The 23,969-nt window shown below is 43.5% G+C and overlaps 1 protein-coding gene across 1 annotated transcript; it reads right to left on the minus strand.

Moving 5' to 3' along the window:
- Window positions 1–1,682: 1,682 nt before the first annotated feature.
- ais (DExD-box helicase 52) lies at window positions 1,683–22,981 on the minus strand. The gene is made up of 12 exons (XM_077662170.1): window positions 22,744–22,981; window positions 22,620–22,683; window positions 21,433–21,500; window positions 19,399–19,581; window positions 16,735–16,815; window positions 15,709–15,919; window positions 14,172–14,238; window positions 11,566–11,778; window positions 9,094–9,184; window positions 5,067–5,343; window positions 3,507–3,654; window positions 1,683–1,844 (listed from the first exon to the last, which is right to left on the minus strand). Exons 1-12 carry the CDS (start codon window positions 22,828–22,830, stop codon window positions 1,727–1,729), a joined length of 1,608 nt encoding a protein of 535 aa, XP_077518296.1. The 5' UTR covers window positions 22,831–22,981; the 3' UTR covers window positions 1,683–1,726.
- Between the last annotated feature and the right edge of the window lie 988 nt (window positions 22,982–23,969).

A 23,969-nucleotide genomic window follows, 5' to 3' on the forward strand; every position in this document is an offset into this window, starting at 1 on the left:
AAAGAGTACAGCACTCTGTAGATTGGCTTGAAGAACGTAGTAGCAATGTACCTCATTCAGTGATGGCAGTGACAGCACTGAACTTCTGGCCACCTTAGAGAGAGGCAGGTTTACAAGTCAACAGCATAGTGCATGACGAAGATGAAGATAAAGCTGGCTTTGCGCCCTTTGCTGGATGTTTGAGGCATTCATGCTGCACGTTTTGCAGGCCGAGCTGTGTCCAAAGCATGCCATGTGGCATGAGAAGTGTTCCGAAAGCAGCTAATTTCATTAACATGTTGCAGCTTGCAGCTATTGCGAAGTATGAAAAGGTCATGCAGAAGGCCTGCGAGGGTCACACGGTGTGTTTTGTGCCCTGCGCTCGTGGCTGCGGAAATCCTTACACTTCACATCACAATTCCCAGGTAAAGCAATTGTGTAATGTTCATGCGTGGTTAAGTTTTCAACTTAAATGTAAAACTTGTCCTCCACATTGCCTGCACATTTTCTTAAGCGTTGACACATGCTCCAATATATCTAATCTACAAGCTCTGGGCAGCAATCTGTGAAGGCTAGGGGAATGATATCCCAACGCTACAGAGTGTTTCCGAGTGAAACACAAAGCTCGTGAAATGTGTACAGCGTGCAGCTGTGAGGAGCTGAAGGCTGTACTAGGCCTTTTTAAAGTAATGCTGCTAAAAGCTTCAGTCAGTGTTCTGAAGCAACACTTTCTCTAAGCAGGTGGGTTTTGCTGCCAGCATTCAAAATGAAGCTTCGCACTTCTGTGTTACATGCAGCTGCATTTTAGCTGACACAAACAAATGAAACAAACAAGAAAATGGAAGTGAGGATGCATATGCATTTTTTTTCTCAAGAAGAAAATAGCTGAAGATATATGTGCAAACACTGGCTGAACCTGAAGGCAAAGGCAAATTTCAAGTTCAAGAACAAACTAGAACTATGAAAAACTTTGGCGCTACAAATGAAGAAGTAAAAAATACTAATAAACATATAGCCCACCATGCACTACTACAACAGCCACACAGGGGCCATTTTTAAACCTCCTGTGCCTTCTCATTTATTTAGCTGCTTAATTCCCCTCCCTCCAGTAAAGATCACCCAACCAAAACAAAACAGATCGGTCCCTGATCCCATGATCACTGGTATTCTTTTATGTATTTTCCCTTAACTACTTGGATAAAATCATGTCAAAAGTATTTTATAATACGATAAAATGAATAATATATGTCTGGTTAACATCCCTGCTTTTCCTTCCTCTGCTTGCTTTTTGTTTTTCTTTTTTTCAGTGCTTGAAAGATGTTAGATGTGATAAATGCAAGTCAATACAACACTCATCAGGACAAATGTACCTGGCCTTTCTTCCTGAAGCACAGAACCCATTATAGGAAGGAAGAAACTGTGACATCCTTGTATTGATGAAAACAAAACAAAAAACACAGCAAAGGAAAATGCAAACAATATGATGGTCACTGACCAAATCAAAGAGACTGGGGGATGCTTCCATATTTCAAAACCTTTACAGATTTCCGGTGAACAACAAACTAGACATGAGTCAGCCATTTGTTTCAATAAGCAAGATATGGTGCGGTGAGCATGTGTGGATCACTGACAGGTTGCCAGTTCTAAAGACAGTATGAATCTGTACTAGCCGAGTATGGGTTTTCGTTGAACACAAGGCCATGTAAGAGAACGTATGACATGATAGATTTATTTTACGCAATAAAACTCATGAGGCACTTGAGTCTGATGTCTTTTTCTTGCGATGAAATTTCTTTTTCTTGAAGTCTGGAGGCATTGTTGAGATGGACTCGCGATCTGCAACAGGTAGGTGTCTCACTCGTTGCCTGAAAAAAGCAAAAGCCAAAGTCAGGGTTTTCTAAATCATCAAGCTGAAGTCTCTCTTGCAGTTGTCTCTCAAGATTGCAGGGACATCTGTTACATGGGCAGGGGCATCAAATTTTTGTTCTGTGTTCTTTTCTTTGGAGTGATCCAGAAGACCCCAGCAAATATAAATCACCATGTGGAACTCACCTATGCCCGGTGAGTAATTTCGTCACTATCACCAACCTGACTATGCCGACTACAGGACAAAGGCCTCTCCCACTCCTCTCCAATTAAACCTGTCCTGTGCCAGCTGCAGCCACCATTTCCGCGCAAACTTGGTTACCTCATCCGCCCATCTAACTTTCTGCCGTCCCCTGCTATGCTTGCCTTCTCTTGTGGTGTCACCACGACCTGCCCACAGGGCCAGGTGGCAACGTGCCCAACAGACTGTGATCAAACTACCTACCATGGCAGGTGGCAATTGAATTAACGATTGGTCGCAAGAGGTTGCTCGAGGCAAAAAAAATTTTGGCTCCAATCCATGCTGTGAAGGTGGTTCGACAGCGAAGCTATGCTGTTTGCATTCAATTTTTAGCCTAGTGTTTTTTGTTTACTACAACAACATCAAAATAAGCAACCAACCATAATCTTCCCAGGAAACACATGCGGGAAGAAGGAACTTGCTTCCCATTGTTTGCAGGCACCATTACCATACATCATGTGGTTTGCACTTCCCAGGAGGACTTTGAATGAAGTCAGCCCCTTTCCAAGCAGCTGCAAACCTAATGTTTGTGGGAACATAGTTGTAATTGTCCCCACAGCAGGGAAATATTCCTTCCCTTACAGCAGCTTGGGTGTCCACCGAGATATGTGAGACAGGCATCATTTCCTTTCCTTAACCACATTCCCATTTGTCAAGATATGTGTACAGGCCTCATTTCCTTTCCTTAAATTGTCCAACCGCCAAGTGGGGCTCTTAAAGAGGGAGCTGAAGCATTGTGGTTTTTAAGTTTTTTCTTTTAAATTTTTTTTCACCTGTTATGGTGGGCAGGTTGTGATGGCGCTGCAAGGTCACGTGACCTAGGTGGCCCACCTGCTTCCTAGGTTGCTTCTCTGGGGATTTTTCGTTCATGATCAACGACGCTGACACCGGACTTTCTGTTGACACGAGCTCCTTAACACTATCGTATTAAAAAACGCACCCAGCCTGCAGGTCCAGTGTTCAGCATGTTTGCTTTATCTCGCCACAAATGGCCAGCATCGTCAACTATCATAAAATTGCCAGATCACACCCTGATATAGCAAACCATTTTCGAAGCGAACGATGCTATATACCGGCAACACAAACACTGCGACTGTGTGTTTTTGTTAATGAACAAATGGATGGATGGACAGGCGGGCAGACATACTCTGAAATTTCGACTCTTGGAAAAAAAAAAAAGGCCCACGTCATGAACCCTCCCCCCAGATTGATGTAAACTTTTCTCGAAGAAAAGTGGATTCATTATGTGAGTAAACATGGTATGTGGACATGTAGGCAGAACCCAGGCGAACTGATATGCAAAGAGGACCTCACACCACTGAAGGGAGCCATTAATGTTATCGCATCATTCCCTAAAGTGAAACTTATGGTCCTCTCAGTTTCTGTTTCCATAACATATTTGGTTAGAAAATGAACTGACTTTGGGTTCTTTCCAAGAAGGTAGTCTGGCAGTGGCTGCCCAGCTTCCCGTAGGAGGTGCACAATGCTCTTCAACCGGCCTTCAGCCACATCATCTTCAGTGAAAAATGTGATTGCATGACCTGGGTGACCGGCACGGCCTGTTCGACCTGTGTGAATAGGAGGGAGATAAATGAAATTAGGCAGTGAAATCAGATCTCGTCAGAGTAACTGGCTGAAGTAATAATAACCACCTCCCACCAAAAAGTGACCTTCAGCACTAGTGAAGAAAAGCGCAACATTTCAGTTGCTGCGAGGCGTAGTAAATGGGATTACCATTGCAATTTTTGTTTTGCCAGCTAAAATCAGTAGAAAAATTAGCCATGAAATGGAGCACGCATACTGGCAATGACAGAAATATGCAATCAAATCCTGAAACAATGAAACCAGCAAAGTAATGCTGACACAGAGGACATGGCACACAGGACACAATTAAGTACTCAGCCCAGCCTTTCGTGCTGGTCTTCATTTACTCATTTCACTCATTTAATCGTGTATTGACTCGCCCAGCTCTACACCAAAGTTAAATGTGCCTCTATGACAGCGACGCCCCAGAGAGTTCATAAGATTGATCATGCAAGGATTTGCGGAGGAGAATCCATGAGGCAACCTGCCAGTGACAGGCATGTTTGGCTGAAGTAACTCTGCTTGTGTAAATGACAACGTTGTCATCACAGGGTCAGGAGAAAAAAAGCCTTGTTCAAGACACACATTACTGACAGAACCTGTGCCATGGCATAACACACCATACAAGTGGTGGGGTTTAATACCAAGTCTAGCAAATTACCTCAAAGCCTTCACGCATGGCAGAATTTGCAGTTTAGATGTCAAAGGGTTGCACACCAGGCACTCGTTATAGCAGTGCTCCATCATTTAAATAAAGGCTTTGGTGCCTAGAGATATGATGGTGATGCAGTCAACAAGTTGAAGCTGACACCAGTGATTATGAACAGAGTAAGCACTGAGGTACTAAGACAAGACACATGGTGTTTCGACATGGTGTGTGAATATACCATATCTCAAGGGATTTCCAAGCTAGAATAATTTGTAAGCAGGGTAAGCTTACGAAGCCAGGCCTTTGTCCCTCCCTACCTTAAATTTCTAGAAATATGCACCTTCAGATTTACTAAAAAGTGTCTTTTATATTGGAACTTCTGTTTAGTACAGCAGAAAATAAAGCTGCACATCAGGAGCAATATAGCAGCATAGTTTTCAGAAATCATACTTTGATATAACTGAATTATACCCCAAAAAACTTTCTAAACAAGCGGTGACAAACAATGGTAAATATTTATAGGAGTTTATTATGAGACATGCAAAACTCATAACTGAAATTTAGAGATCTGCAAGTTCAAATTGACGAGAGTCTACTGCAATTCAATGGCACAGTTCATTAAACTCACAATGGTGCCAAAACACCTGTGTGCTATAATTTAGAGAGACAAGCTTGGACAAACTAATAAAACGAACTGGTGCAACACCACCTGTGCAGGCACCACGAACTCGATCAGCAGTCCCTTACCAACACGGTGGACATATGAGACGACAGTCGGCGGCACGTCGTAGTTGATGACAAGGCCAACACCCTGGAAGTCCAGACCGCGGGCCAAGACCTCAGTGCAGATCAGCACCCACACCTGGCCAGAGCGAAATGCCCGCACGACGCGGTCACGCTGGGCCTGAGGTCGCTCCGCATGGATCACGTCCACATTGATGCCATCATAGACAAGCTCGGCAAAGAGCTCCTTGGCCCGTTGCTTGCTTTGCACAAACACCAACACAGGAGGCTGGAGCTTTCCCTGCACAGGTGAATGAGGCAGGATTTTCACATTAAAGAGGAAATTTACTACCTTCTTTATCATTACCTAGGATGGTACAATTTCAAAAGAAGTACTGTTTGTAAATGCACACAAGATATGCAAACGTGCTGCACTTTTACGGCAAAACTTGCAGACACACGCAAAGCATGTAGTATGTCACACGCAGGAGCCACAGAGTTCAGAGAATTAGGAAAAAAATCAGGTGAAGATAAAACTAAAAAAAAGAAAGGAAGAAATGCCTGTGACATAAGAATCTACAAAGTTTATGACAATGTAAAGCAGCCACCAACAAGAATATGTTCTCAATCCCTTAAGCTTTAGGCCTGTTAAGCCCACTGGGAAGAGCAGAAGAGCACTGAATACCTGATCATCCCGCTAGCTGACAGCTGCGTAACGAAAATTTACGTGGATTTCCAGTAGACCCGAGGGCACATTTGATATTTTGAATACATGGTTTGCGAATAGTATTTGCTTTTTGATTTGATTCGTACTGCACTTCTGCTATAGTCAAACTCAGTTATAATAAGCAGCGCGATTCAACGCGATTTGTTCAGTACATGAAAAAATTTGATACCCGAGCTTGCTTAGAATGAATTTCAGTCCCAAATTCATTATACAAGAGTTTGTGAACAGTGGAGCAAAACAGGCTGACGAAAAAAAATATGCCAGTCACCATGAATAATCTTCTCTAAAAGTAATTTATTGGCGATAAATCTACACCTATTTGCAGAAGTGATTTTTGCCTGAACACTGTGTTAGGTTTACCAATGAGAATTACATTTTCGACATGCAACATCATTTCAGTGATCTCCAGTCCGCTTCCCTGTATTCTTGAGCAGTATCGTCGTAGCACATCAGTAGCAGAAAGGGTTTCGTGAAGCATCAGGCGAGGGTGATCATCTTCTGGCAAAGGCTCCTCGGTGGCACCCGACGCCAGCATACGGAAACAATTTCTAAATCTAATGGGCTCACTGTCACAATTATGTCGTCGTCAACCATCAAAAAATCCTCAAAGGCAACTTCTGTTGGCATAGCATGTGGAAAATCAGCGAGTTCTTCACCCAGCGTGGCAATTTCACTGTCATCTTGCATTACGTGCACTGCACTCTCAGCTTCCATACACTCATGACACAGTCTAGCGTGATGGAAGCAGTTCCGTATTCTGTCTTGAGTCACATCTTGCCAGCCATAGCTGATCATTTCGACTGCAGCCAGCAAACTAAGCTTCAGCTCATCATTAACCCGCAGTTTCATTAAGAGCCGCTCAACCACGCGCTTTCACTAGCCTGGTCTGTATGCACGAATGACACCTTGATCAAGAGGCCGTAAAAACCGCTGCTGTGCTCGGTGACAGAAAGCAAAGCTAAATGTTTTCGAGCAAGACGCCGCAATGGCATGCTGAACAGTTATCCATGAGGATGCAAACCTTTCGCCCACTCGTTGCAAGCTCCTCGTCCTAGTCGCGCAGCCAAGCCTCTAACAATGCCCTGGTCATCCAAGCCTTGTTTCAAGTTGACATGGGCGACTTGAATTTGCTAATGAAAAACGGTTGCAACTTTGAAGATCCGTCCATGTTTGTCGTGAGGAGGACTGTCATGCAGTCCTTGTTCAATTTCCCGCCATGACACTACTCATTTATGAGCGCCAAGGTCCTACTCGGCAGCAGTTACCAAAATAGGGCAATTTCGTACACGTTGTAAATGTTGCACAGTTCGTACCTCTCCCTCACAGCAGGCCACCCATTTTGTACCCACTTCTCTGTGCCTTCTGTGTCGACTGCATAGTTCCGACCTGCGACAACATTTCAGGTGATAGAGCCGCGGTCCCTAAATCTTTGCCTCTTGACATCCAAAATGTAGGTGAATCCTCTGCCTTCTGCAGCAGCATGGGACTAGAGACTAGCAGATTTCATGCGCAGATGATCAAGAACCACCGGTGTACAAGGGTTTCTTATTTCCATCATAAGACAGCTTGCGGAGGCAACGACCAGACCATCAGCATTTGGGCTTTCTTGCACATTGTTTCTGATGGCCGGCTTGTTTCTCAAGATGGTGCTTAGTGTGCTCCTCAGAATCTTGAAATGAGCTGCAATGTTCAACTTTTCTTTGCCAAAGTCAACTTGGCAAATAACCTCAAATTTGTTGAAAAGTGGCAGGGCTTGCCACTGTTTCATTGCCATTTTGTGGAATGATGCACCGAAAGCAAGTGCGCAGCAATGCAGGCACAGCTAGAGTCGAGAGAGCAGAACAGCAGCACGACTTCCAAACGTTAACAAAGAGAGCACCAAGGATGATGTCTCGTAGCGTCTGTAGGCTGCCTTCTTCTCTCGAAGCCAGCACAGTAGATCTGCAGCTGCTCACACGTACTTGATCGCGCAGTAGGCGGCTGCCAAATAGGAGTGCTGCAAAGCAAGGCTGGCCGACCATTTTCATTGAAGAGCGGATGGGCAGTGTGCCTGCCTCGGAAACTACACAGAGCCAGAGCAGCAGTGCATTGGTGGGCGTTAGGTGACTGATTACGGGCGCCCAGAGTTCGATACTACATCCAAAGTGTAGTTTGATATAAAAAGGAAACCGACCGACCGACAGAACGACCGATCAATCTTTTATTTCAGTTTGCACATGGAAACTGGGGATGGTGAGAAAAAAGCAGTGAATGATACACCACTTGACGGGCCTCACCATCCTTACAAGTCAGCAGTTGGCACGAGGCAAAAACAACCACTGCTGAAAAGTGAATACAAGTGCACTTATGAAGAACAAGGTTGACCGAAACAGATATCTAGTAATTGGCAGCAATAATTATTAGCAAAAGTCAGTGAGGCTATAACTTGTTATTTCCTCATGGAATCTGCAGCCGGCATGCAGTAATGTTAAGCCTTACATAAAACCAATGCACTGACAATCACCAAGAGCCACCGTGGCGTGTGCCGGGAAACGAAGTGCAGCACCATGCCATGACCCAGTTTACCAGTGGCTGTGAATGTGCCAGCGACAAAAGTCAGTGGGTGCCAGCGATCCTTTCATTTTTTGATCACAAAAGTAAGAGAAGCAAACAAAAGCGGGGCTTGTGGAGCAAAGTGGAACGGGAGATGCTGTGCCTTGCGTGCATTACTGTGGTTAGACTCAAAACATTTGATAGAGGTCTTTCTGCGACCCCTACTCTGAGTGACTAGCATCGCATGCTGGGGAAAGCAAGGATTCACAGAAAGCATGGAACAGCACACTGCTGACGTCAGACAAATGAACAGTGAGCGAAGATTGGTGGTTGTGCATGCGAAGCATGTGACCACAGCAGTAAGCTGTCACACCTTTGCACATTAGGGTTAAAACTGGAAATTTTTTCTATCACACAAACATTTTCAATGCTGAGTTAACATCCCTATCCTTTTATATCTGTTTCTCGTTTACAAAATGTCAATGCTGATATGAGCTTCCTTTGTGATGACTGGCACGTTCCAAGGCCTCCAGGTGGGCTGCAGAGATACCATATGCAAAGAGATCATCGGACTAACTGTAAACTGCTGTCAGTCTCCACTATCCCGGTTACAAGTGAGCACGTATGCATCGGCACAGCTGACGGATTGAAAGATTATACTCCAAGTCATCAGCGTAACTTTCAGTGCAGATCAGGAGCAACGAGGTCTTACCGTTAGTTGAAAAAAAAAAGAAACATCTGAACACAGTTCGACAGTATCCTTTAGCAAAATGCTACACAAAGAAGCCTCACCTCTCTGACAAGTCCACGCATAGCCAGAAGTTTGCCCGATTCACTGCCCACAAACTGAAGCTTCTGGTCCACAAGGTCTGCTGCTGCATTCCTGTGCACAACAGCCAAGTTTCATTGCTTTACATTTTTGATGCTAATTACAGTTACAATACATCATTAGAAAAAAAAATTAATTTTACAGTCAAGCCAGCTCCTACACAGAAACCTCAAAGGATCTTAAATACACTGGGGCATCTGATCTTAAATGAAAAGTGCAGCAAGCAAATCAACCTGACCAAGTACTGCTGTTTCATGCTTCACAGGGAACTCAACAGTTTTTAATAAAATACCATGCTTTGCCTGTCTAGCTGTACCAAAGGCCCTGGCAACCATCACGAGAACAGTATGACTACTCTCACAGACATGTGCCTGAAATGCCCTGCCAGTAGTAGAAAGAAACTAAACGAAGAGTAGGCAATGTCAAGGCATAGTACAGAACTGTCACACGATGTTTGAAGCTAGCTGTGATAGTGAAGTTGCAGGCAAGTGCAGACTCGCAGATTTCTTGCATAAAAGAAGCGAGAAAAGAACGACTGCACTGCTATGACATAAGAGCGCGAAATAGGCCTGTAGCTGCCTGAGGACATTGGGGGAGGTTAGGGAAGAGGATGTGCCAAGTGGCTAGGGTGCCAGTGAGGTGAAAATGTTTTGCTGCTTCAGGTGGCTGCAGTTTGGATGTTACTTTACCTTTGCAAGACACCACGTTCTTCATCATGCTTCCAGGACAACAGAATGTTCTTGGCAGCACCTGTTCTGCTGTACTGTTCTGCTGGCTTCTCTACCCGATTTAGGGCTCATTAAAGGATTTGAAGGAAGTACACTAACATAACAATGACACTAACATGCAGAACAGCTTAAGGTTGCTGCATGCAATGGCACTCGCCTTTATGAGGAGGCGTGACAACAATGTAGTGAGGTGTTGCTGCTGGAGGTGCAAGTAGAGAGAAATCACACGAGAGAATTTAAGGTCAGAGAAATAGCAAAATATAATAATAATAATAATAATAATAATAATAATAATAATAATAATAATAATAATAATAATAATAATCAGCCTGACTACACCCACTGCAGGGCAAAGGCCTCTCCCATGTCCCTCCAATTAACCCTGTCCTTTGCCAGCTGTGCCCACCCTATGCCTGCAAACTTCCTAATCTCATCCACCCACCTAACCTTCTGCTGCCCCCTGCTACGCTTGCCTTCTCTTGGAACCCACTCCGTTACCCTTAAAGGTGTACTGAATCTGAACTCGTCTTTTTACTGTGGGAACTCTATCTACACGTTCCGGGCATTCTTACAAACTTCAAATTATTATCCCCTGCGGCCGATTGCCCTAACTAAATCGGATTAAACATTCCAGCCCCCGCCCTTTTTTGAACTGAACACGGTAGGTAGGCGGAGTCAACCAATGCGCGGAGTGCCTTTCAGCCAGTCCAGTGGCGGCTTCGCATTCACTTTTATTTTGTTTTTATATTTCTGTGAATAAATAATTTCAGTCACAGACAATATAGCCGCAAATTAGGCCTACAGAAATAAAAATACACGTGGACTCTTTGATTTACGTATCACTCCGCCGATGGCAGAGCGGCAAGCTGCCACGGGACTGGCTGACGCGCTGGTTGACTCCTCGTTCCTATCGTGTTGAGTTAAAAAATAAAGGCGGGAGCCGTGACGTTTAATCCGATTTAATTAGGGCAACCGGCCACACAGGACAATAATTCGAAGTATCTAAGAATGCCCGGAACGTGTAGATAGAGTTCCCGTGGTAGAAAGACGAGTTCAGATTCCTCTTTAGTGCACCTTTAAGGACCAGCGGTTATCTTGCCTTCGCAGAAACGTGGAGGCCAACGAAAAGGGTTCAGCTTAAGGACAACACAGTGAGCCATGGAAAGAAAAATGTTAGGTGTAAAGTTACGAGGCTGGAAGCGGGCAGAGTGGGTGAGGGAACAAACGCGTGCTAATGACATCCTAGTCGAAATCAAGAGGAAGAGATGGGCTTGGGCAGCGCATGTAATAATAATAATAATGATAAACACCTTTATTTTCAAAAAAACATATTGCACACTTATTTTTCTGCACCTCTTTAGCATATCTGGGAGAAATCTTTTCAGGATAGTAATGATAATGATGATGCATTTTTATGGCGCAAAGGTGTCTGTAGCCGAAGAGCGCCATGGCACATGGTATTTTCTTCTGCTCAAGGCGGGGTCAAGGACCCATTTCCCAAACATTTCACCCTAAAGAAGCCGAGCACCAGACCAGGGAAAGCTTGTACCCGTTGTATCACGGGTGGATACCTGGCGGCACTGGGGATCGAACCCCGCGCATCACTTGTAAGACGCTGCAGTGTGAAAGGTATCTCTCATGAACGACTAGGGACTGGTTCAGGCACCATGACAAGTAATGGCTACTCCAGCTACAATGCTGACTCACCGAATGCCAACAGTGAGCGAGAGGAAAGCATCGAGGTGAAGCCTGCACCAGGCTTCGACTTGGTCAGTGGCAGTGGCACTGAACAGAGCACGACGCATCAGCGGGCTCCCACTGCAAGCTTGGCAAACCTTGGCAAGTTGCTCGCGGAAACCCCGTGGGCCTCCCGCATTTTCAAACAGCTTGTCTGACTCGTCCAGGATAAGCCACTCCACCCTGCAGGCAACAATCGCACGTCTATGTTGATCGAACAGGAATCACAACATGGCTGCAGTGAGCATGCTGTTGTGTGTGTCTTGACAAGGCATGTACGTAATATGTATGTATTACGTTCTGAAAAGGCTTGCCCAGCACACACTTATGTAGCAGGCGTCTCTGCAGGAATGTATCAAATAGGAATGTTAATGGTACTTGGTTTTGTTACCCAGCTATGCTGCCTAGCACAACAAGGCTAAAGCAACAACAGCTGAAGCAGTTCGAAGGCATACTCCGAGGTGCTTAATGCAGGGGGCCCCACGAAACGTTCTGACCCGATATCCCTGCTGCTGTAAACTTTGCTGTTTTTTTTTGTTTTCTGAACAAGAACACACTTCAAAAAGTTACAACTTATACATTACAGGGCGCGCTACAAGTCAATACTGCGATAAAAATGACACTTAGGTTGCCCTTTCAATTACAGCGCAGGCTTCTGAACGATGTTAAAGCATTTAATGCAGTGCAACTTGTAAAACCCATCAAAAATGTTTTCTCAGAAAAAATGACTGCTTCGAAATCATCCTCTTTTAAAGCCAAAAGAATGAAAACGCCTTTACAGGTCACAAGGGTGTGTTTGCAGACAATACACAGAGCTTTTAACAAAAGTATGTGTGGCTTTTACGATAAATGCAGCCAATGTACAGACAAAGCAAAGCAGAAAAGGCCCACTTAAACTGAAAACCACAACAACTTATTTACTCAGATGTTTTCGTAATCTGAAGTATAAAAAACTAATCGCCAGCTTGCACAAAATTAGCAGTTTCTTCCAATTTTCTCTCCAGGTTCAGTTCGCCACTAAGGCAGGCGTAGATGTGAATTGGTGAGAATGAAGTACCGAATCCTGTCGGACATCCTTGCCATTTAAAATTTTAGTCCAAAACTTGGATTAGTGGTTGCTGAGCCCACAAAAGTCAACAAATATCTGCATAAGTGAACGGCACAGACTCAGCTGTAGACAACTCATTTGTCTGAAAGCTGTCATGCTGAAATAGGTAGTATGCTAATATGTGGAAACAAAAAATTGGTTCCGACAGCACTGTGATCGCAATGAGGTCCTAACAAACAATACCAATGATACGTGCTCTTTGCTCATCTTGCCCCTCAAAACATTCAGAACCAAGTTCATTTCATCAAGGTTTCCAATTCCGCACGTTGCGGGACAAGCGTTTCGCGACAGCCGCCGGTGCCGCGCTACCAGCGTTACCGGAAAGTTCAAAGCTCTTATGCTGGTACTTACGTCTGCAATGGTGCTGGCAAGAATGACTGAGTGCGACAGAACTACACCCAACAACTAGCTCACTTGGGCATGTGCCAGCCCGGCAGTGTTAAGAAATCTTTTACAACGTATACCTGTTCGAATACTCACTGTTCCAATGCTTGCGTGCAGTGCACACCTCTCTTAAGAACAAGAACTCTACATTTCATCTAGTCACAGTGTAGGCAGTGTCGTGCTCTGCGGTGAAGAGGCGTTAAGAGACAACGCAACTTGCGGAGCGAGAGCTCAACTTCAAAAATTCTTTTTTCACTTTAAATGAAAATTACCTCGTTAAAAATTCCAGAAATACTCTACGTAACCCGCTATTGTTTGTATTTTTACTTAGACCACCTCGGGGTGAAATTAACAAGTGTTTTGACTCAAAATGCACTTTTTGCAACTTTAGTATTTTTTTTACCACGATGTACGCAGTTTCATCACCTGTAACATTTGTTATAAGTACTAGACATCTAGAAAAACAAAACGGTTATTTCAGAATCTTCGAGAGCAAGTCCATATTTAAAACAAAAATGACAAAAATAATGCATTTTCATACTTTTTTTCTTTCAATTTTTTAAATATATTTATGGTGTATGAAGCTGCATGCTCCGAATTATATTGAAAGCCAGAATCTGTGCAAATGGCAATAAAAAAAAATGTGAAGTGCTTTCTGAAAATTTGAATTTTTCATTAATTATTGAGCAGTGCCTGGTTTCTCGCCTTTTCTAAATATTCAAACTGCCCTCGCTTCACAAATAAATTTTTTTCGGAAAAAATATATCAGGCTTTGATTACGCACATTAGGATAAGTTTCCATGAATTGTTTTGAGCAAATTGGAGATGGTCAAGTGCAACGTCTGGGACGTTTGGCATGGAATGACCCCATAGTGAGCTGTTTGCTCACCATCCGGTGGGCAGGGTGTATAACGCCATAAGGTAATGTGACCTAGGTGGCCTACCTGCCACCTACCCGCCGCTGAATTTTCTGCGTAACGGAGCCTTTAACGCTCTCGCATTAAAATCTGTCAAGTGTTCAAACGACAGATATATACTCCCAATTTTAACAAGACAATGTCTGCGCAGCAAAATGATAGGTCACCTGTTAAGCGTCAGAACACCACTGTCCGTCAGGCACAGAAGGCGATTAGGAGTGCACACCAGTATATCTGTAAGGTGTGAAAAGGCAACAATCAAGGTTAACAGGTGCAAAAAAAAACCTTTTAGCAAACAACTTTTTTCACAGTGAAACTGCTAGGATCAAGATGAAATGGCTAGTGAGAAAATGTGGCAAGCATGAGAGAAGGATCGCAAACAAACTGCAGTTACTAGTTAAGAGTTGCTAGTTTATGGCCACGAATGCAAACCCTCCATTAACTAACCTTATTATAATAGAAAGGAGACGCACGAACACCTTTATATTAAGATCAGCTACAGTGCTAATAAGTGCATGCTAGCAGTGTATGTATTGGTTCATTTTACACCTCACTTTCTAAGACCATCAAAAACCTTTACTGCATCAGTGTCTTCACTATATTAGTTGTTGGTGATGGCATGGCTTTATGGATGCTGTCTGGTAATTGGCTGTTTACTAAACACAATGTTGGTTTATAAAAGAAACACCCAGGAATACCTTTCATCCTGGTCTTTTTGACCCTTTGTGTGACAATTATTTATTTAAGTTAGCACATTTTATGTCATGTTTTCAATTTCGTTTAGGTCTTGTGGAAGTACTTCATTTACACGAATATAAAGTGCCTATGGATAAAAACGCAACATTTATTCCATATGAAAACCAAAGCTCTGTGTAAACATGGTGTCATCTTCCGTGGCCTCGGTGTCATTTTAGAGGCAATGCTTAAGAAACGTGCACGACAAAGTCAAGCGCGGCAACATGCCGAGCCGTGTCACCCTTGTTTCTTCCAACCGCTGTCTTGTGCTTTGCGCTGCCCAATGCTGCAAACGCTACCCACTCCTCAATGCCTTTTTTACTGCCTTTCCTTATCCAATGGCCCATGCCACCTTCTTTCTACGTTCATAGCCAGCATGAGTTTTTTTTTTTCCCATGCGCACCGCATGCTTTGCTTCGACTTCCAAGACGTCCAAAAGTTTGCTTCTCCTCGCAGCTCATGAATATGGTGATAAAGCCATCTCAAGATATACTGTTTTATTGTCGTCTATGTATATTTGCCTCCGAATGCTGGCCTCACAATTACACCATTACATATCTGCAGCCCTAAGATGTCCTATACTGCGTACGTGCTGCGATGTCATTCCGCAGAAAGCATGTCGCCGCGGCCAGATGTTCTTTACTACAACCATTTTTTTTTAGAGTGTCTTTACTATAAAGGAAAAAAAAAAAATGTATAGTGGCATATGGAAGGCGAAACGAGACCATATTTTCACTTCCATTGTATCTGAGGTCACTAAAGTGGGTTCTGCATTCTTCCAAAGCTCCATCTTTTAGATAGCAGGGTCTTTGGCATGATATAAGGCTGACTAACACTTACGCATATAACACAGCATGCTACCTTGCTATAGAGAGAAAGAGACCAGCACAACAACATTCTATTTCATGAATGAAGGTTTGACAAGTACTCTGAGGACACAAAAAAAAAAGCATAAGGTTTGCAACTGACCTAACTTCCGCTGAGCATTAGGGAGGCGTGAGCGAGCAGATGAGAGGTTGCTGAGAAGGTAGACGTGGAGACCCGTGTCACGGATAAGCTGGAGGCATTCACGGTACGTCTGCCGCGCCAGCTCACGCGTTGGTGACAGGATCACTGCACGGAAGCCACCCTTCTGCGACTCCTGGCTGCCTTCCTTGCCTTTAGTAACTGCCGGCGGCTTCTGCAGGAGGTGCAATGGTCCAAAGCCTTAAGAGTCAATGGCAGACTTTGACTTTCTCATGGGCTAGTTCGTTTATGGACTGTAAAACACCTGTGTGCTTACATGGCTTAGACAGAGCGAAAACATAAATGATGCCCCTGTCCTGTCGTTTATGCCCTCTCTGTGTCTACATCACGTAAACACACATAAGCTGTTCATAATGTGGAAGCAACTACAACTGCTTCATCAGAGCTATAGTTTGACAAGAAACACAGCATCCATTCATGTCTCCAGAAGTAGATACAAACCCAAAGTTCTCTGCATTCAATAGGCTAGTGCCAGCTGGCTATAAGCGAAAGGACTCAGTAGTATATTACGTTAATGGTATGCAATTTCACGCTTACACTCGACGCTGGAACTAGAAGCCCTCTTCAGTGCAGATTCAGCAGTCATGGAAATGGCAGATTTTGAGTTTCATGGCAATGTATACTTTGACTTTACATACTATACTTCTTGAAAGCTTTTAAATTCCCCCTGTTAAGAATTGTAAGCTTAAAATAAATGCCAGACTTCTAGAACAAACAAAAATGAGAAGACAACTAGGTAAAAAAAAAAACTGCTAGAAATATGCGACATGCTCATTCCCACATCTAAGGATCTTGTTAAAGCCTTCTAAGGTATACATCCTCTATTGCAGTGTCACCAAAACACACTAGGCAAGTATAAAGTTAGTAGTCCTACTAAGCTGAATGCAGGTTAAGCTCGAATGCGAGTTAAGCACCTTTATCTCAAGCTACTTTAGGATACGAAGCGTGCCCAGTCACCATGTAACTCACCTGCAGCTGTGCAATAACTGGGAGAAGGAATGCGGCTGTCTTTCCAGAACCAGTGGGTGCACAGCACAGCACCTCCCTCCGCTGCACAACAGGAGAGAAATTGCCATGATGCTACAACACATCATCACAGTGAACTTTATGGGGTACACCATAATGAATGCACTAGTGGGAAATGGCTAAGAGCATTTTGAAGCCGGCCTTGTAGCAGGCGAAGATTCAATTTGGAGCAGCTTCCTCGTGTTTAGTAGCGGAAGTCACATAGTGAGAATGGCACATTTTAAAAAATGACATCGCACAGCACTGAGATTTCAGTGGTGCAGGATTCCAGGCAGAAAATTTTTGTACTGCCAACATTACTGCGAATTTTTCTGTGCAAAAGTTGCAGAGAATGTAGAGAAATGCCCAGTTCATTTGTTTTCTGCAACATCATTTTAACATGTTTTTTTTAACTTTTATTGCTTTTCACATCGTTTATCACTTGGTTCAATAGGCCAATTAAAGTCTCGAAAGGAAGGTCTAGATTGCCTCAAATTGTGATTTAACTTGTTCAAATTTAAAGTGAACCAAGCATGTAAAAGACGTACATACAGTGTTGTAATGCAGGGACAAGAAAAACAAGCAAACAAAAAGGAACTTTGCGTGTCATTTAGAGTTCTGTAGGTTTAAGGCCGAATGCAGTTTCAACAATAAATGGCAGGCACTTGACAACAAACAATATCTCATAGCATCACACGCAGCTATTCCTTTTTGTGACTTCCAAGAGAGCACTGAGGCAGTGAAAGAAGAATCAAGCTAGCTTGGTTTAAGGCAATACCTTGTCGTTTGGGGAACAAGGGCAATCTAATTAAGAACAAAACAAGTTGCAGGCAGTGGCTTGAGAATAGGAGTATAATGCCAAGGTGCAACTGCTAAGGGTTATTTTTGCACCTGCCGCTACAGCTTGAATACTGCTCTTAAGCCTGGTTACAGCAAAGTAGCATGTGAACCAGAAAGGCATTTTTTTTTTATAATATTGGCTATTCAAAAATGGTACACATCCACAATCAAAACAGTGTGAAAGGTGCTCATAAAAGCTTAACATGCTGGCATTTGAACATGTTAACGTGAAACCTGTGCTGCAGTATGAGCACATGTATCATTGACCTTTACCCTGCGTGGCAGGAAAAATATTGAACGGCTACTCGCCCACATAATAAACAATTTTCCACGCAGGGTGATTCGAATGTTCAGAACATTGTATTGATAAGGAACGTGTTCAAACAAAACATTGCCTCAGTCTAGCCAATGGTGAAACTGACTACAGGCTTCTTGTAGCAGAAGAAATCAACAATTTCCAAGTTTGCTAGCAAGGAAAAAAGCATTTTTTTAGCAGACCTGCCAGCTTTTGTAGATGAAACAGCACCTCGTAACATTAATGCAACTACTTTAGTACATAAACAATAAGAGTTGCAAAATATCAGCTTTTGGAGCAGATAAGTTAAGACATTTACAGTGATCACAGTAAAGTAAAAAATCAAAATCCTTAAACCCAAATGCTCCATTGTAGAACTCTTTACTTAGAAATACCTAAAGAAGGAGCAAATGGAAAAAAGAAACTTTTGTTGAAGAGTAATTTTTCTTTATGCTGAAAAATAATGAGATAAAAACAAAATTCTAGGCAAATTACAAGAATGATATACTGAAACCAATTCTTCCATGTACTAGACGTCTTTTTTCAGTGCATCTAGCTTAGAGAATGCCACTGGCAGAATGGCAACAGAGCTCTCTAACGAAGGGGAACAAAGTGGTGCATTGTTGGCGAAACGCAATGAGACAGGTCGGAACCAGAAGCAGCAGCTCAAGCTACAATGAGAGTGGCAAGACCACTTCTACTTCCCATCACAATGCCTGAAAAGCAGTACTGGCAGAGGAATTGTGCCCAAGTGCAGCTCTGTAGAGACGCAGTGCACTTAGTGCTTGCGTATCGGTACCCTTCCACTTGGCCCTGCAATGAGCTCATAAATGCCGCCCCATTTTAACGATCAGCCACCGCGGTGGCTGAGTGGTTATGGCACTCGGCCGCTGGCCCGAAAGACGCGGGTTCGATCCCGGCCGCGGCGATCGAATTTCGATGGGGGCAAAATTCCAGAGGCCCGTGTACTGTGCGATGTCAGTGCACGTTAAAGAACCCCAGGTGGTCGAAATTCCCGGAGCCCTTCACTACGGCGTCCCTCATAGCCTTAGTCGCTCTGGGACGTTAAACCCCATAAACTAAACCAAACTAAACTAAACCATTTTAACGATCATCAGCGGAGCGATTTCAATAGTGAAACTTTCTTTTTAGCACATCAACAACACTCGACTGACTTGAACCGTTAGCTTTGGCAGTTAATTAAAATTGTCGTGAAAGCTTTGGTAATGCTTTCAATAGTTCACAAGTGTGGTGGTTATATTCAAAGGCATTTGAAGCGTCCTTTAACAAGAGCACCAGACAGCTTCTGCATCATAAACTTACAGGTATCAAACTGCACCAGCTTTCTAGCGCACAGGTGAAAAAGAATAGCTACAAGAGAGCAACCTTACTCCTTTAAGAGGAAGCACATGACTATAGACATGCAAGAAATCCTAATTGCTTTGTAAAATTTCCAAGACTGAGGGCAGAGCAATTGACAAACAGGCACATACCTCAAGTAATGCGGGAATGGCTTGGCGCTGGACGGGTGTCGGTGTCTCGTAGCCCAAGGCTGCAACATTGCGGAGCAGGACACGGGAAACCTTGTAGCGATCAGCCAATTCTTCGAAGGTTTCAAGCAGTGCAGGGACATCTGTGCCTTTTGTCCGAATGCGCTGTCGTTTGCTGGGCTTGGCCTGCAGGCATCACGATCCAGTGGTCAAAACCAAAAATGCCTTAGACCTGCTGGTAGGCGCAGCCTTAGACAGCAAAATGAGACCTGAGCTAAAGAGGAAAATTTAGATGATAGCGATGAAATCCAGGGTTCGACGGAAACCCGTTTGGTCGGGTATGTTCATGGCGGAAAATCTTCAAGCGCCGACCAATCGTTAAAAAGATGACGTTTCGGCCCTGGCTTACGGTGGCCTTGTTCACGAAACGTCATCTTTTTAACGATTGGTCGGCGCTTGAAGATTTTCCGCCTAAGATGATAGCGACCAAGCTTTCACCAAACTGAGCTTTGTGGGGCTGCTTGCTACTGTTTCAAAAATTTTTCTCATTTCCACAACTGCTTCAAGGCCCTTTAAGACATTAAAGCAACAAAAAAAAAATGGAATGTTTCCTTGATCATGAGGATGTAGGAAATGTTGAAAAAAATACACACGCAACCATTACCCACGAGGTCACAACCATTTGTTTTTGTCTACACTGCACTTTGCTAAGAAAAATTCAGGCACTAATGCACCCGGGAGAACAAGGAAGCAAACAAAGCTCAAGGCAAGGAGTTGGTTTGTTTTCTATTTTTCCCATATTTGGGGAACCGAATATTTCGGTTTCTTGTGTCTACTTTAGCACCAGTTATATAAAAAACATTATCTGCAGTGAAACTATGCTTAAATATAAGCTACAGAGAAGAAGAAAAATAAAAAGCACCATCTAAAGGTTAAACATGGAGAAGCTTCTAATCTGTTCAAAAACGATTTGCGTAGAACATGCCCTAAGAAGGTTTTTGAAAGCTTTCTGGCTGGAGATCTATGATTTAGGCTTCAATGCTCTTTTGGAAGGAGGGTCACTAGAAAAACACACTGGAAAAGGTAATAAAAGGTCTTGCCGAAATGAGCAGTTACACTTGAGCCCACTTATAACGGCCATAGTCACAACTAACACTGCCTTCTTACGAAAGAGCAAGGTAAGACTGTGAAAACCTGTACAAGGGCAATGGAGTTGAGTCTCAGATATAACAAACAACTGTTGTCTCATAACTTGGTTTGAGCAAACAAGGTAGTGCTGTAGGCTCAGCCCTGCAGTCCAAAACCACCGCTTCTAGCCGAAGTGAAGAGCAACGAGGGGCTCAAAGTCTTCGTGACACCTGCTCAAATATCGAAAATAAGGAAGTTACCTAAAAAGCAATAAAAATACAGGACGTGTGGATTGCCAAATAAACTTTTTACCAGATGCGGCCATCAAAAATGCACACCTTCAAATGCAACGAATAGCGTTGGTGGAGAGCACAGCAAGCTTCGCGTTACCGTCTTTCTGCGCACAAGCATGGACATCAGCTATCGGTGGTTGCTTTTTGTCATTGGGAAGATACGAAGTAGCAGTGCTCTGGAAATCACCTTCTTGTGCCGTTACAGGCATGATCCCAAGGCATGGATAGTGTGTGACTTAATTCCGCGAGTGTGCCTCTAAGCGTAGTTTAGATAGGGTGTGCAAGTGACTAGCAACATGTTCACTAAGTGGCTTGTTGAGTTTACAAGGACCTGGTAAAAAAAAGAAAAAAAAAAACAGGAAGGTCCCGCTTGTGGTCGACAATCGTGCAAGGCACCATGTGCTGTTTTTTATGACTGCAGTGACCATGCTCTTTTGCCACCGAACGTGACGAGTAAGACCAGCCACTTGACATGGGCATGACTGTCAGGTTCATTATGTGTGGGCTCGACTGTATCACCAAAGAAAATGGAGAAAACCTTTCACTGCTGCACTCAGAACGTTACATTTGGACACTGAATTGAAGATTCCAGTGTGGGAGAAAACCGAAGACGTACCACTCGTAACTGCAGTTCACCAGTTTCATCCCCATCAGCCTTCCGCTTGGTGGTAGCGTTGGTAACAGCTACAATAAAGGCATCAAAAATAAAAATGTAGACAAAAATTGCACAGGCTATTTTCATTTTCAAAGCACTACGTATTTCAAAGTACACAACTACAACAGAGTACTAAATGAGTTCAAATTATTCAACTTTTCACCATGCTGCCAGCAGCCAAATGTTTTGTCTACCACAGCCGCCAGTCAGTGTGCACTAATGAAGTAGTCTGATGAACTAAAGCGGCTGTTTGGGCTTGTTGGTCAGTGAACATGGTAAAAGAATGCAGCGCGAAAAAAACAAGGACGAACAGAAGTGGACAGGACAGGACATTCTTTTATAATGAAGTAGGCCCGGAGAGGTCTATGCTGCCCAGCTGAAGGTTCTCAAATAATGGATAACATAACTCATGAAAATAATTCTTTAAGAATACCACATTTTACGCATAGGAAGATCATTTATGAATAATGATTATCATATTCTAATCAACATTAGTAAATAATTTTCATAGGATTCAAAGCTCTGTGGTTGGTCTATGATTCATAATCTCACTTCTTTGACTAAAAAAAAGTTTCAGAATGTCTGCTCTGAGCTGTACATTAACCATGTCCTGATCTCACTGCAGCATCAATATGATCAGTGCAGTGTGATTACTTTTAAGTGTAATTATTCTGTCCGTCTTTCACACAATGTCGCACATATCACCAAGCTGCTCGGTCACGTTCAATGTATGCCAGCTACTGCAGAAACAGCAGTAACCAGCAGTATCCAGGTCAGGAACATGCCAAGATGTTCTTAAGTAAAACATTACGCAACCTTATCCAGCCCTACAGTGAAAAGAATAGCCTGCACAACATTAATTTCACATTGGAGCACCATTGTACTGGTACAGCTGACCCGACAGTATCCACTGTGAAGCTTCATTTTTGTGGCCCGTAAAATGTCACAGGAACAGGCTATGCAAAAGAGGTGTAAAGGCACCCCTGCCCCCCGAAAGGTTGCTTAATTGTGAAATTGTTCGTCTCCACAGCAAAAAAAAAAAAGAGAGAGAAAATAACAGCTTGATAAGTCAGCAAAAGCTCAGCGCAGATGTCACCGCTCCCATTATTCAATGTAGAGGGACAAATAAGTAATGCAACCATATTTACCTTTTGAGTTGTCAGCACTCTCCGCTTTCAAACCTGCGGCATCTTCAGGTCGCTTTTTTGCAATCTGCGGAGAAACACCAGAGTGACTTCATGCACGGCTATTCCCGGCGTATGCATATCTCACCTTAAACCGCTCAGCGTCAGGTCTAAACTTATTGATGTTGAAGTTTACCCCGACGCAGAGTTTCTTGAAGAAATCGTTCGTGTTCATGTCGCCAAAAGCTAAGGCACGGCACACAAGCTACCGGGCGTCAAACGCACATTGCACTGAGCCAACACAACATGTGCACCACTACACAAACCAACGTTGCACGAACCACGCGTGTACCGATGTAGGCTGCGTTTTTTTTTTTTTTTCATATGATGCGGTGCACCAATAACCGCTAGAGAGCGCTAGCTTTCAACTAATCTTCAAATAGACAGGAGCGGTCTAGGCTTCAACCTTCCATTTTTCAAGCAAAGCGAATGAATTGAACCATCCAGTTTTTTACTGTCATATTTAGAAACTCTATGGATAGAACAGTCATCACCGGGACTACGCAGATGGCTGACAACAAGGAAGATTTCCAGAGGTTGATGGACATCTGCGGTACAGAGGGAGATAGATTAGGTTTCAAGTTTAGTAAGAAATCTGCAGTCATGACATTTAATGATGAGGGCGGTGAGCATAAAAAATATGCAGTGACTAATGGTATTACGAATGCAGTTGTCATAAACAGGTAAGAGGGATCTGGAAAGGGGTGATGACATTCAGCAATGCAGTCCTGTGCGCGAGACCAGAGGTTCAAGCAAGGTTAAAAATCAAACAACGTGGCGCAGGGAGGCTTCCTTTGGGAGCACATGGCAATACACCAAATCAGGGAGTGCAAGGTGATATGGGATGGGCGTCAATCGAGAGTTGCAGAGAAGCTATAGCAAGTGAGATAAAATCTGAGGAGCGATTGAGAGAAATGGGGGAAAAGCAGTGGGAAAGTTTTCAGTTACTATACATGAGGAATGTCAACAAATTGAGAAAGCGAACTACAAAACGGAGAAGCAAATATCTGGACAGCATCTGGAGTGCAAATCAAGAATTACCAGTTAAGAAAAATGTTAAAGAAAGAGAGAGGGCTTTGTGGAAAACAGGGATGATGACAAAATCGGCACTTGGAACACTGTTTAAGCAGGAAATTGCCACAGAAAATATCGACTGTAATGTAGGGGAAGCTCTTTGTTGAGTATTGCGGACTAAGACATATCGTTAGGTACCACGAGGCACACACGTTATGTGGTACTTGTGGAGAGGAGAAGGAAACGGCTGAACGCTTGATACTTTTCTGTAAACCGCTTCACCGTACAGTTGAAAGCAGG

Source organism: Amblyomma americanum, chromosome 4 (genome assembly GCF_052857255.1).
Source record: "Amblyomma americanum isolate KBUSLIRL-KWMA chromosome 4, ASM5285725v1, whole genome shotgun sequence".
Classification (NCBI taxonomy): domain Eukaryota; kingdom Metazoa; phylum Arthropoda; class Arachnida; order Ixodida; family Ixodidae; genus Amblyomma; species Amblyomma americanum.

Bases quoted from the DNA above. Each gene is read 5' to 3' on its own strand.
- ais (XM_077662170.1), bottom strand. From the start codon at position 22,830: ATGAACACGAACGATTTCTTCAAGAAACTCTGCGTCGGGGTAAACTTC. The intron at 9,185-11,565 runs GTGAGTCAGCAT...TGTTGTGCACAG, and splicing joins TCGCTCACTGTTGGCATTCG to GAATGCAGCAGCAGACCTTG. The intron at 5,344-9,093 runs GTGAGGCTTCTT...TCACCTGTGCAG, and splicing joins TGCGTGGACTTGTCAGAGAG to GGAAAGCTCCAGCCTCCTGT.